We start from the raw sequence: 13,619 nt of genomic DNA on the forward strand, positions 1-13,619 counted from the left end.
CACTGTCACCCAACTTCTATATTATGTATGAGTAAGTTTTATCTTTAATTACCACTTATGAAACTCTCTATTGCCACTTGGAATGGGCAGTACAGTCAGTGGTGGGACACTCTTCCTTTTAGGCAAACTCGGCTTCGCTCGGCTCGACATTGCTCCGAGCAATTATTAGGGTTGACACAACTTGACGTCTCTTTGCATGCACGACCACAGATAAGACAATGACTTGAATTTTGACAACCCTAAATAGCCGAAAGGGATAGTGGCACCATGATTCGACCCTGGATCGCTGTCAAACTCTGGGTTTGTAGGAAGTGTCCTTTCTGTACGGTAGTACTATTACTTATTCTGTGGTACAGTACCTCTTTGACTGACATTGTCATTCAGATTAACAATAGAATAAAGTTGCAGCTAGCGCCAGCGGCAACTTGAGAAACTAAAACTGAACGTTACTTTCAGGAATCGGAAGTGTCCAAGTTAGGACAGGGTTAGTGCCTAAGATAAGAACATGGTGAATGAATGGTTTTACTCACAACTGCCGGAGAAGTTCATGGGATTGGTGATGGCGTCACATCGGTCTATGCTCAGTGCGACCAGCACGTACGTAGAGGCGTACATGACCACGGCCTGCAACAGAAACACTGTTAAGGTACCGTTCTGATTCAGACTGCATCAGCGTTATAGCTTCAGTATTGCAGCGCGCCATTGTTCCTCAATAACATCAAAAAGGAAAATAGGATAGAGCGGTACTATCATAGTAAATTTTGTAATCACAGTAAATTCACTGCCATCTATCGACACACTTTAAAACTAAAAATGTAGATTTATAAAAATACGATAAAATAATGATTTCTTTTATTTGCATAAATTATTTTTATATGATTTTGACCCATGTTCTTTCACTGATATTCGTTAAAATTGTTAAATAACAAACGAAACCGTCAACGCCATCTATCCAAGAGTAGGCCAAAGGTAGTGGCGCCATCTTATCGAGAATCAAATTTTCGTGATTTTCGAGGCACGTGTTTTCCTTAAATTGCATCCATCTATTACGGAGTTATATCTATCTTTGATAAAGGGTTTTCTGAATAAAGCAAATAAAGCAGCTTGATAAAAATATCTTATCGTTTTTCCCACGAACTCTTCATTTCAATGACATGGTTTACATAAAAACTGACAAGGAAAATGAGATGAATTCACCTATTTTTGAAAATTAATAGGATAAATAAGAATAAACCTTTGATTATATCATTGCAAGCGTGTTCAAAGGAGTTGATCCTATCGACAGCGCCAGCCGTTCCCGTCATGCGGAAATCAAGTTTTCTTGTAATTGAATGAATATGTTTTTCTTGGATTTCTTGCCGAAATGTTTATGTAATATTGTCTTCGGTTACCGCGATAGTTACTCATGAAATAAAACTATGAAAACGGATTATATCGCGTATATTGAATTTATAATACATCCCGACGTTTCGAACCCTTTACAGCGTTCGTGGTCAACGGGTGACTGAGGAAAAATTACAAAGTGCAAAAATACCCACATACTAAAATAATGAACAATCATAGACTACAAACTTTAAGGCTGGTTGTCCATGCAAAATCGGGTTATAAGGCTAGTTATACACTACAATTATTTTCAAGTAAAGATATATATATACGCGATAAAAAATAATAATAAAATAATTGTAGTGTATAACTAGCCTTATGAACCGATTTTGCATGTACAACCAGCCTTAAAGTTTGTAGTCTATGATTGTTCATTATTTTAGTATGTGGGTATTTTTGCACTTTGTAATTTTTCCTCAGTCACCCGTTGACCACGAACGCTGTAAAGAGTTCGAAACGTCGGGATGTATTATAAATTCATTATACGCGATATAATCCGTTTTCATAGTTTTATTTCACGAAATGTTTATGTCTAAACAGTCTAAAGGTGCCTTTCGGATTCAGACAACAATAGCTTTACTGCTGCAGTATTGCACCGCGACATTTATTATTATTTATTTATTTTATTTATTATAATCAAATGTCAAAAATTACAATTTAACAAAGCCCCACAAAACTGTAATTAGTCTGACTGTGGAGTCAAGTATCACTAAGTTTTATAATTAGGTATATTACTGCTGGAAAACGTCAAAAAGCTCATTTTATTGAGATATTTTTTATTAAATTTGACATTTGCAGTCAGCAGCATAACAGCAGCGCGTTATTACTGCCGCAAATGTGAAAATCGATGTTGCTGCCGGGATGCTTGTTATTTACGGTAACGAAGCGTTATTTGACCTTAACCTGAGTGCTACAGGTAGGTAGAATCAGAATGAAAACTGGACCGCCGGATGCGTGACGAGCGTTCGCGTTTGCGTTATGTCTATTTTTGTATGGGATTTTGAACAGCGCGCCAAGCGGGTCGATTTGGAAACTCAAGATCCCATACAAAATGACACTTAACGCAAACAAAATTTTCACTAGGGACACTTTTCCTGTAGAGACGGTGCAGTCGGTGCTTCGTTATTACTGATCGAGCGCGCTAAAGAGCGAAGTATGACTAGGCTACAAAATATTATGAACGAATAAATGAATGAATGAATGAATATTATTATTTCGTGTAACACATGGACACATATGACACATGGACATTATGACCGATTGGAAAGTTTCTTACCTGTAGAAATTTAACGAATTTGCACATAAACTCCCCGGCGAGCCACGCTATTGTGTGTTTTTGCACGATGTCTGCGAACACCAGCACGAGGCCCACGAAAAGATCTAAGGACAAATAAAAATTGTTTAAATAATAGTAGTTTATGACTGCTACATAGTCAAAAGCATTAAAATACGAGTTAAGTCGGACCAAAAACCAGGTGTAACGAAAAGTGTTATGGCGCGATGGCTTATATCCAAGGAGCGGAATTCTCATAGCAGAAATCAAACTTCAAGAGGGATTGACCAATGTGTTTCATCGACAATTCCAGTTATCGATGTTATCGAATCTATTCTCATATTACCTATCACCACCTTTTTACATTATTCTGTAACTTTTGACCTCTTTGCATCTCCATATTAAAATTAATCACGTCAACGTTACATATGTCATTTATGTCGCTAATCCTAAAAGAAACGATATAAGGAAAGTAGCCATTACTCGAAACTGTATGTGCCGCTGACATAGATGGCGCTGATTCTGCGCTAGAAACGACTCATTCGGAGCTAAAATTACCCTTATTATCAGCGTTCATTTAGTAGTGTTTAAGCACTAACAAACTGGACGCTTCAGGCCTTCGGCCCTACACGGAGCATGGCCTTCGGCCTTCGCGTTTAGACACTTATATTATTGTTCTTTGTTAAAGCACTAACGTCCTGGACGCTTCGGGCCTTCGGCCCTACGCGGAGCTCGGCCTTCGCATTTAGACACTTCTATAATTGTTCTGTATTTGAGCACTATAACCTCCTGACCTGGACGCTTGGGGCCTTCGCATTTAGACACTTGTACTATTTTTCTGTTTAAGCACTAACAACCTGAACGCTTCGGGTTTTAGGCCTTCGGCCTTCGCGGTTAGACATTGTTCTGTGTTAGCACTAAACTAACATCCTAAATAGCATAAAAATTTTCATATCACAAAAATTTGTCTTGAGAACAACTTTAAATCAAATTGGCCCGTCTAATAATAATTGAGGTAACTATACCAAATACTTCAAAAAGAAAATGGATCCGGAAGCCGATTTTGACTTGAACTTTTGATTTGTGACTCGATTGAGTCTCAAGAATGAATCCATTGATCTTATCTTATCACTACGAAAAGAATGAAAAAGATAATTGAATTTTTGTAGACAGGCTCCCGGCAGTTTCTTATTACTTTAACAGGAATATTATTTTTATCCATCAAAAACAATTTAATAAGACAAAACGGATTATATCGCGTATATTGAATTTATAATACATCCCGACGTTTCGAACCGTTTCGAAGATGTGTCCCGCCGAGTTTGTTGACGGTCCCATATTGGGATACCCTCCTACAATTTAGGAGGGAATTGAATCTTCTCGGGTCCGTGGTGTAGGGTTGGAGCCGGCGTAGTTTTTATCGCGTATATATATATATATCTTTACTTGAAAATAATTGTAGTGTATACGCTACTAGCCTTATGAACCGATTTTGCATGTACAACCAGCCTTAAAGTTTATAGTCTATGATTGTTCATTATTTTTAGTATGTGGGTATTTTTGCACTTTGTAATTTTTCCTCAGTCACCCGTTGACCACGAACGCTGTAAAGGGTTCGAAACGTCGGGATGTATTATAAATACGCAATATAATCCGTTTTCATAGTTTTATTTCATGAGTAACTATCGCGGTAACCGAAGACAATATGAAGACAAAATAGCATAATTATATTATAAAGTAGGACCTCGGTAGCACGAACCTCAAGGAATACGCCAAGAATTTCGTGTTATAGAGGCTAAGTATCAACTTAGGAATGTCCTTATAGGTATTTACACAATACAGAGGTACAAAACCGGCCGAGAGCATGTAGGGCCATGCTCCTTATAGGGTTCCTTAATTACCCTTCCGTCACAATAGGCTTAACTGGAGCTATTAGTATAGAAGATTGTTAACAAAGGGATGAAATGATGCTTGATGCCTTTCACCTGAGTTAAACAATCTACTTTTCATATCGAGTACGAGGAAACCAAAAAACAAGGCAAATTTGCATAGTCAGTAATTAAAATTAAAGTAATAGACGTATAAGCATGTTTTTTTCCTTAGAACTCACTTTCAATCGGAGACTGCATGTCTCTGACTGCATTTATGAAAAAAACAAATATTTTAGGAAACTGCGGTAATTTTAAAATGACGTTAATAAAGTATGAAAATCAGCGGGATTCCCTCTTACTTTTTTCGTTTTTTGCTTGTTCGTTCTAAAACTGCCAATAGACAAAACTCATTCACACAATGAAAATGTAAGGTAGCAACCATGCTGAGGTGAGACCATTTCGTGGCACCCTCTTTTTTATGTTTCTCTGTTTTGTATAATTAGGGTTCCGTACCTCAAAAGGAAAAAACGGAACCCTTATAGGATCACTCGTGCGTCTGTCTGTCTGTCTGTCTGTCTGTCTGTCCGTCTGTGACAGCTTATTTTCTCCGAAACTACTGGACCAATTAAGTTGAAATTTGGTACACATATGTAAGTTTGTGACCCAAAGATGGACATGTAACGTAAACAAATTAATTTTACTCACGAGGGCCATTTTTGGGGGGTAAATGAGAAAATGAAAAAATAAAGTTTGTCAAACTATATCGTGATACATATCAAATGAAAGAGCTCATTATGAGAATCTCGAATATATTTTTTTTATAATTTTAAGATAGATAGTTTAGAAGTTATTCAAGAAAATAGGCAAAAAATTACCATTCCCCCCCCTTTATCTCCGAAACTACTGGGTCAAAAATTTTGAAAAAAAAATACACAAAATAGATCTTTACCTATAGATCACCGGAAAACCTATTAGAAATATGCAGTCACGCGTGAGTCGGACTTAATTACTTAGTTTTTGATCCGACCCCTACGGGTTTTTTAAAGACATTTCACATAAAAAATACATTGTTTAAATTGTGTGCCGACTCGCACTTGGCCGGGTTTTTTTCTATTTTGTGTTTGTGCTCACGAATAAATTATTTTTATTTCTATTTCATTCTGTCACTCATTTTATCAACGAAATTGACAGCTACACAGGCGATAATAATGACGCCGCAACAATAATACATCTGTACTTGACATCCGAACGTCACCACAAGAGGTTGATTCTAAATTAACAATTTGTACCGGGTTTGAACTAGTTTTGATACCTTGACGATCGTCTTGATGATTGACGCGTATCTCAAGCACGACATTCACTTCATTTTGCATGCATCATATTCATGATTGATGCGTGAGTGATCTACAAAGTCGTATCGAAATAGGATTAAAACCGTACCAAATTGTTAGATCAGAGTTGGACTTTTGGACAAAAACTGAGGGATCGGAACCGGTTTTTTTGCAAAAACTTCGAAATACCCACATATTTGCAATTATTTTATACTCTAAATTATACTTAAATCTAAATTATTATTATTTGTATCTCATATAAACTCAAGGGTATACACATCCCGGTCATTTGATAGGCGTGCGTGGGGATACAGATCCAACACGTAGAGGCCCTTTGGAGAAGTTTTCTGTTATGTAATACACCTGCTAGAACCCATTCACTGGTACAAATAGATACCCGTAAATCGGTTCCAACAGGCGTAGGGGCTATTATAAACACAGTGGAAAAGAGTTCCGGTTATGGTGTTGAAGTTTGGCTGGTCAAAAGATTGGGCTATTGCTGAGAGGTCCGGACACCTGCCATAACAATGTTTGTACACGTTATCGAGGCAGGCGGTGACTCGCCGCTGACTAGATGGGCCCCTGAAACTGCCGTCGTAAAGACGACCAGGAGCAACACCGGTGTGAACGGCTCAGGGGTGTCGAGATTATTATTATTATTCTCTTTATTTATTCATTTTCTTATGTTAGGTTTTTTATAATATGGATATAAAAGTAAAATATAAAAACAATTACAAAACAATACAAAATACATATAAACAAATTATAAAAAACCTAACCTAGGGTGCCGCCAGCAGCGGGGCAGGGCCCAAGCTGCCGGTGGTCAGGGCCGCAGAGAGAGGAACCGGCGGACTATCCGCGCCGTGTCCAAGATCACCGCCTTCTGCATCTGACCCTTGATCCAACCACCTAGCGAGAGTCTCTCAAGGTGTTGGTCGAGACTCTTCGCTATGAGACCGTTCGCTGAAACGACTATCGGGACAATGATCGTCGAATCAACATCCCACATGGCGGTTATCTCGTGAGCCAAGTCTAGGTACTTACTGGACTTGTCCTTCTCGGCTTTCACGAGATTCTCATCATGGGGGATGGTGATGTCGACGAGCACGGCTCGGCGCTGCGATCGATCTATTATCACAATGTCAGGGGCCCTATTCGAGATGCACAACTGTCAGTTTCGGCTTCAACATCAGTTCAACAGTGGTGGAATGAATCATTTGTTCATCAACCGTGGAAAGTATCATTTGGTACAACCAAAACTCATTCATTGAAAAAATTATTCAACAAAAATCAACTTTGTTTTCTTACTACTATACGGTTTAAAATGGCTCTGAACTCGTCGTGGTTCGGTTTGGTTTCGTTGTCACCTAACTGTGGATTGCTAATGTCAAATTTACCTATTCGACAACACACGATTTCTTCCATTCAACTGAAGTTCAACACGTAACGTCACTTAACGCATGTCGAATACCGCTCCAGGCTTATTGGCTACAATAGTCCTGTCAGTGATGATAGATCGATCCCAATAGAGCGTGGCACGACCATTATTATTATTATTATTTGTATCTCCTTTATTATTATTATCTCTAAATTTATATTATTATATATTTTATACTCAGTTGTGTTTTTAGGTAACGACTTCGTATTATTAGTAGATTGCCCAATTAGAAATGAAATAGTTAACAAAGAACGAAAGAATACCGGTTTCGTTCCCATACAAAAAATACCGGTATCCGATTCCTGCAAAAACTTACAAGATTTGAACAAAATAAATAAAAGCCCAGCAGTGGGACACCAACATAGGCAGAGAAAAAAAACTTAAAAAAATAAAACTGTTTATAAAGGTGACAAATCAAATGAGATTGCAAGTGTCGGAGATGAGGATACTAAGATGGATGCGCGGCGTGACGATCGGATAAGAAACGTATAAGAGGAAGCTTGAATGTACATAGCACAAAAAAGAAAGAGGAAAAAAGAGTACGGGCAATTAAGAGGCCGTGGTCGATTTTGGAGCAAAAATGTAAAATTGATAGATTTAGTCGTTGAAATTATACACGTTTTGTTACGTAATATCTAAATAACAAGTATTGGTTTCTATTAGCACGTTTTCTCATCTTGCCTTTTAATAATGAGGTCACGAGCGTGCGTCACCGGTAATATATATGAAGAGAAGGGGCAGTTTTTAAAAATTCATCAAAAAATTATGTTGGTAAATTATACAAATTGATGTATAAGAATAGTTTCAATAAATGTTGTAGATTGTTTAAATATCAAAATTACGTTGAAATTAAGTCGATTTTCAGAGAAATTGTCACTTGTTTTGAAGTAATTTCTGGAGAAAATTGAATTCGTTTAACTTTAAATGTAATCTGATAAAGGTCAAGTGCAGAATATGTGTAATACAAATTTACCATTTTTTGCAGTCCAAACTTTACGAAATTTACAAATAAGAACGATAAAATCAGTGCTTTACGCGCGTTTACTTAAATGTCAGAAAAAAAATCATTACTAATTTAGTGAGTCTGTTTAAAAAAAAAAATCTGATAAAAGACAAGATAATAAGACGTGCTAATAGAAACCAGTAGGTACTTGTTATTTCAAAATTACTACAAGAAAGGAAGGCGAGGTCTTACTAAAGGTAGATGTAAATAATGCATTTAACTCGGTTGATCGAGGCGCCTTGCTGACACAAGTCAAAGAAAAAATTCCGGAACTTTACAATTTTATTTGGCAATGCTATAGCAATCCCTCTAAATTACTTTTCAAAAATAACCTCTTATTCTCTTCCGTTGGATGTCAGCAAGGTGACCCCCTGGGTCCAGCTCTTTTTAGTCTGGCTATCCAACCAATTATTGAGCGCCTAAATTCAAAATTTAATGTTTGGTATCTTGACGATGGTACCCTGGGTGGCAAAGTCGACGAAGTTGTCAAAGACCTAGAAAGTCTCATCACAGAATTCTCACAAATAGGTTTGACATTAAATTTTTCAAAATGTGAGCTATTTTTATAGACAATTCCCAAAAAGACACAGCAATTCCTAAATTCCAAAATTTCGCTCCTGACATCAAAATTTTAGATTCTAGCTCACTTTTTCTTTTAGGTTCACCCATCTTAGACGAAGCCTTCCCAGGGTATATCAACGACAAACACCAAAATTTTAGTTATTTTTCGGACCGCTTACTCCAAATTAACCCCACATGGCTTATACGATCATTAAATTTTGCTTGTTTGTCCCCAAATTTACGTATGCCCTTCGATGCAGTCACTTTTGGAAATATCCCCAACTTTTAGCCAAACTAGACGAACTTATAAAAAATACGGTTTTTTCAATCATGAACATTTATTTGGACAACCGTCAATGGACTCAAGCCACCTTGCCCATCAGACACGGTGGTATTGGGATCCGTCAAATTTCTAGTATCGCATTACCTGCCTTCCTTTCTTCGGTTCATAGTATTCAAAATTTATTTATCAAAATTCTAAAAATCAACACGTTTAACAGTTTGGACTTACCTTTTTTGTCAGAAGCCATGGATAGCTGGAAGGCTGCTTGCCCCAACAAGGACCTGCCCGAGATGCGCCATTCGCAACATCAATGGGACGAGCCGCTTTGCGTGCTGGTACGTGATAATCTTTATGAAACGGCCTCCAGCCCTGCAGAGCGAGCTCGTCTTCTTGCTGGAACGAAATGGGAATCTGGCGCATGGCTGCAGGCACTCCCTTCCAGTAACCTCGGCAATCTGCTGACCAGCAGTACTTTTAGGCTCGCGGTATCACTGCGCTTGGGGGCGGCATGCGTGGCCCCACACCGTTGCCACTGCGGCACTGACGTGTCGAAGTTTGGCACCCACGGCCTCTCTTGCTCCAAGAGCGCCGGCCGCTCTACACGCCACGCCAGTCTTAATGACATACTGCGCCGGGCCCTCGTCACCGCCGGAGCGCCGTCGGTTCTAGAACCGACGGGTCTAGCGCGTGACGATGGGAAGAGGCCAGATGGCATGACACTGGTTCCCTGGAGGCTGGGTCGACCTCTCGTCTGGGACGCCACGTGTGTGGATACCCTCGCGCCGTCCCATCTTCCAGGGACCTCTGCTAGGGCTGGCGCTGCTGCCGATGCGGCCGAGCGTCTCAAGCGGCGCAAATATGCAGCCATTGATACCGGCTGCATGTTTGAGCCGTTTGGTGTGGAGACGCTTGGGCCGTGGGGTCAAGGCGCGCACAGCATATATAAGGAGTTGGCCAAGCGCCTAATTGACGCAACGGGTGACCGGAAGGCTGGAGCATACCTCGCCCAACGCATCGGCGTTGCCGTTCAGCGCGGCAACGCCGCCAGCCTTCTGGGCACCCTACCGGACGGCACAGACCTGGGGCCAATTTTTTATTTATAGGACTTTTTAGGTAGTTTTAGTTTAGTTTGTTTAGTTCGTAGTTTAATTTATTTTTGTTAGTTTTAATTTGTTTTTATTTATTTTATAAGGTTTTAGTATTCAAAAATAAAATAAAAACACAGTAGTATATTTGGGTTTTAACTTTTAATTTATAATTACGACTGACATTATATATTATTGTATTTCCGTTTTTCGCTTTAAGATATATGTATGCTATGATTTGTTTTTAAGTTTAAAAGATGTTTACTTTTGTAATTTTATTGTATGTACTCTGGACGTGTAAATTAGGTTACAAAAGGTGTAAAATATCACCGACTAAATCTATCAATTTTACATTTTTGCGACTAAAATCGACACCGGCCTCTAAAAATCATGTGACGTAAGGTAATTTCATAAATACGTAAATGTAGTCTACATATACGTCTTGTTGGATATTTCTAGTCAATTTTCTCCTAACAATATGGAAATAAATCACTCAAACTGTAAAAGCTACGACGATTTAAAATTTTACGAACATATATTCTAACAGCATGTTTAGAGATGCTTTAATGTATCACATTCACGTATTTATGAGAATGTTGAAATGTTTTGAAGTATCCGTCACTCCATACAGCTATTTTTAGGAAAACGCGAAAAATATAAGATTTGAAGCAGGAAATAGAAACTCTTTTGAATCAGTGAATTATGTTAGTGATATCAAAAATATTTGTAGCGAGTACTGATATTTCCTGGATTATTATTAGAGTGAATATTATAATATATTATTCTTGTATGAGCTTGGATTATGTTTTATGAAAATGAGCGCCTGGTGCAAGAACTTTTGGAAAAATTGTAGCGTATAGTTTGTCATAGGAGGTTTCATTTCAAACATAGACAGAGATAATCATACTGTCTTACACTAGTACTAGCACCCAAAAGAAAAGGATGAGTATAGGTTTTTTTTTGTTCTTATTTACTGACAATTTAGTTTGACCAACTATATTTAAGTTTTTCTTATTTTTAAATGGAAATAATATAGTTGTGATAATAAATTGAACGAAAAGCAAGAAAAATGCTGCTGATAAATTAAATACCATAAAATCCAATGCTCCCTATGCACAATCCGTTACTGGATTACGGTATAGCGAGAGAGATGGTGCTGCCATCTATCCAACTAAGGAACAAATCAAATTATTTTATGAAATATTTTTCGATTTATTCCCTAGTTGGAATAACTACTGATCAACAAACTCCACATCAAAAACTAAATCACATGTACACCCGTTAGTTTTCAATCTAGTTTGTAATCTTCCTACAGTCAGTTTATATTTTAACTAGGCGAGATTGTAAACTGGCAAGTGTTTACAATTTTACGGTGGCATATATAAGGCAAGTTTTTTTTTTACAAATTTATTTTGGGAACTAACTGGGCGCCTTTTATTTGATGAATATCAGAATATCCATTCCAATCCACAAGCGAATTTCCGCTTTTTAAAATATTTGAATTGTCATGCGCCGCACGTGCATATATAGGTATTTGAATATTATTAAAACGCTTGTATAGTTCATTTTTAGGGTTCCGTACCCAAAGGGTAAAAACGGGACCCTATTACTAAGACTCCGCTGTCCGTCTGTTCGTCTGTCCGTCCGTCTGTCCGTCTGTCTGTCTGTCACCAGGCTGTATCTCATGAACCGTGATAGCTAGACAGTTGAAATTTTCACAGATGATGTATTTCTGTTGCCGCTATAACAACAAATACTAAAAAGTACGGAAACCTCGGTGCGTGAGTCCGACTCGCACTTGGCCGGTTTTGTTTTTTGAGACTAACGAATATTTGTATAACTATAAGCACAGCAAATATGATATGAATATGATATGATATTTATTATACGATCACTAGGTACAGTCAGCAGAGAAAAAGTACCTCCCCGGCATAGAAGTAGGTATGTATGCAAAACTACCAAAGAAAATTAAGTACAAATAAAGTATTCACTCCATAATAACAAAAAAAGTAAGGGCAAATCGCCTAGCATGGTACGGGCATGTGATGCGGAGGGATGAAAGTCGTGACGAGAAAGGTATTAAGAATGAATGTGGAGGGAAGTACGAGGAGAGGAAAATCGAGGAAAAGGTGGATGGACTGTGTGAAAGATGATATGAAACTAACGCAAGTGAATGATGAGATGACGGGTGACAGAGATGTATGGAAGAAAAAGACATGCTGCGCCGACCCCAAGTGAATGGGACAAGGGCAAGCGAATGATGAATATGGAGTACTTTATGTCTTTATGGAGTCCATATATCAGTTTTGTTACAAAAACGACTATTATTTTTGTAGTAGACATCTAGTAGCGGAATTATAAGTACTGATACTCGACACTAGATGTCACGTGTGTCGCGACTAACGAAAAGTGTAATCCAAAATCATAGTAATAGCTTATATATATTTACTACCTACGTAATTTATTTTTGCCTACGTCGCTTCACATTACCGTACATTTCCCATTATGATTATATACGCGTGGCTGCTAATAATAAGATTTATTCGGTTCAGTTACTACCCGAGAAAGCGAAAGATTCCAAAATTGAACGTAGCTTTGTTACTACCTCGGACAAAAATTGGGAGTTGTTACAGTGTAACTTACACCAGCCAACAGGTCGGTTTGTAGCAACAATATGTAGTAAAGTAATCGATATTAATGAAATCTTTCCATTCCTTCCTTTTGTATTACACTCACCTAAGTATGTATTACTTTCCCTTTACACCTTTTAAGGCCCAGACATAAAAACTGCAATTTTATAGGCCCCTGAGCTGCTAGTGGATAAATGAATCCTACAAACACTATTTATTCTTTACACGTAGTAGGATGTTTGTTAAAAACAAATCAGTAGGGATGTAACGATACCGATATCGATATATCGGCCAATATAATCGGCAGGCCGATGTATCGGCATTGCCGATATAAATTCAGCCACAGTTTGAAAAGCGTGCGAAACGAACGACGCTGCTAATAATTTGAATAAACTTTGTTTCCTTAACAAAAATCTACCTAAAGTACTGTAATAATAATAATTAGTAGTAGTAATTACTAATTTGGAATTACTTTTGCTTTGATTGCTTGATGGTTACCTAAATAAATGTTGTTTTTAAAATGTTTTCTTTTTACAGTTTTTCACACTTCACAAAATCGAGTGTCTATTATACATAAGTATGTTTTATGCATATTAAGTATATAATTCCTTATTTATTTGATTTATTAACTATTTACTATGCCATTGATATCGGTATCTGTATCGGTATCATCGATTATTTAGTTCAAAAATCGGTATCGGTATCGTATCGGCAATACCATGTAAGGTTACATCCCTATCCCTACAAATAAGTATACTGCA

General features: G+C 37.8%; 1 protein-coding gene across 2 annotated transcripts in view; it reads right to left on the reverse strand.

Annotated features, from left to right (window-relative positions):
• Nucleotides 1-13,619, reverse strand: part of LOC134742664 (cardioacceleratory peptide receptor-like) — a 140,997-nt gene that overhangs the window by 14,497 nt on the left and 112,881 nt on the right. For both annotated transcript variants that reach the window (XM_063675851.1, XM_063675850.1), the window contains 2 exons: nt 2,660-2,763; nt 531-624 (listed from right to left, as the gene is read on the reverse strand). In XM_063675851.1, the coding sequence (XP_063531921.1) occupies nt 531-624; nt 2,660-2,763 (198 nt within the window). The remainder of the gene's footprint in view (nt 1-530; nt 625-2,659; nt 2,764-13,619) is intronic.

The sequence above is a fragment of the Cydia strobilella genome, chromosome 7 (genome assembly GCF_947568885.1).
Source record: "Cydia strobilella chromosome 7, ilCydStro3.1, whole genome shotgun sequence".
NCBI lineage: Eukaryota > Metazoa > Arthropoda > Insecta > Lepidoptera > Tortricidae > Cydia > Cydia strobilella.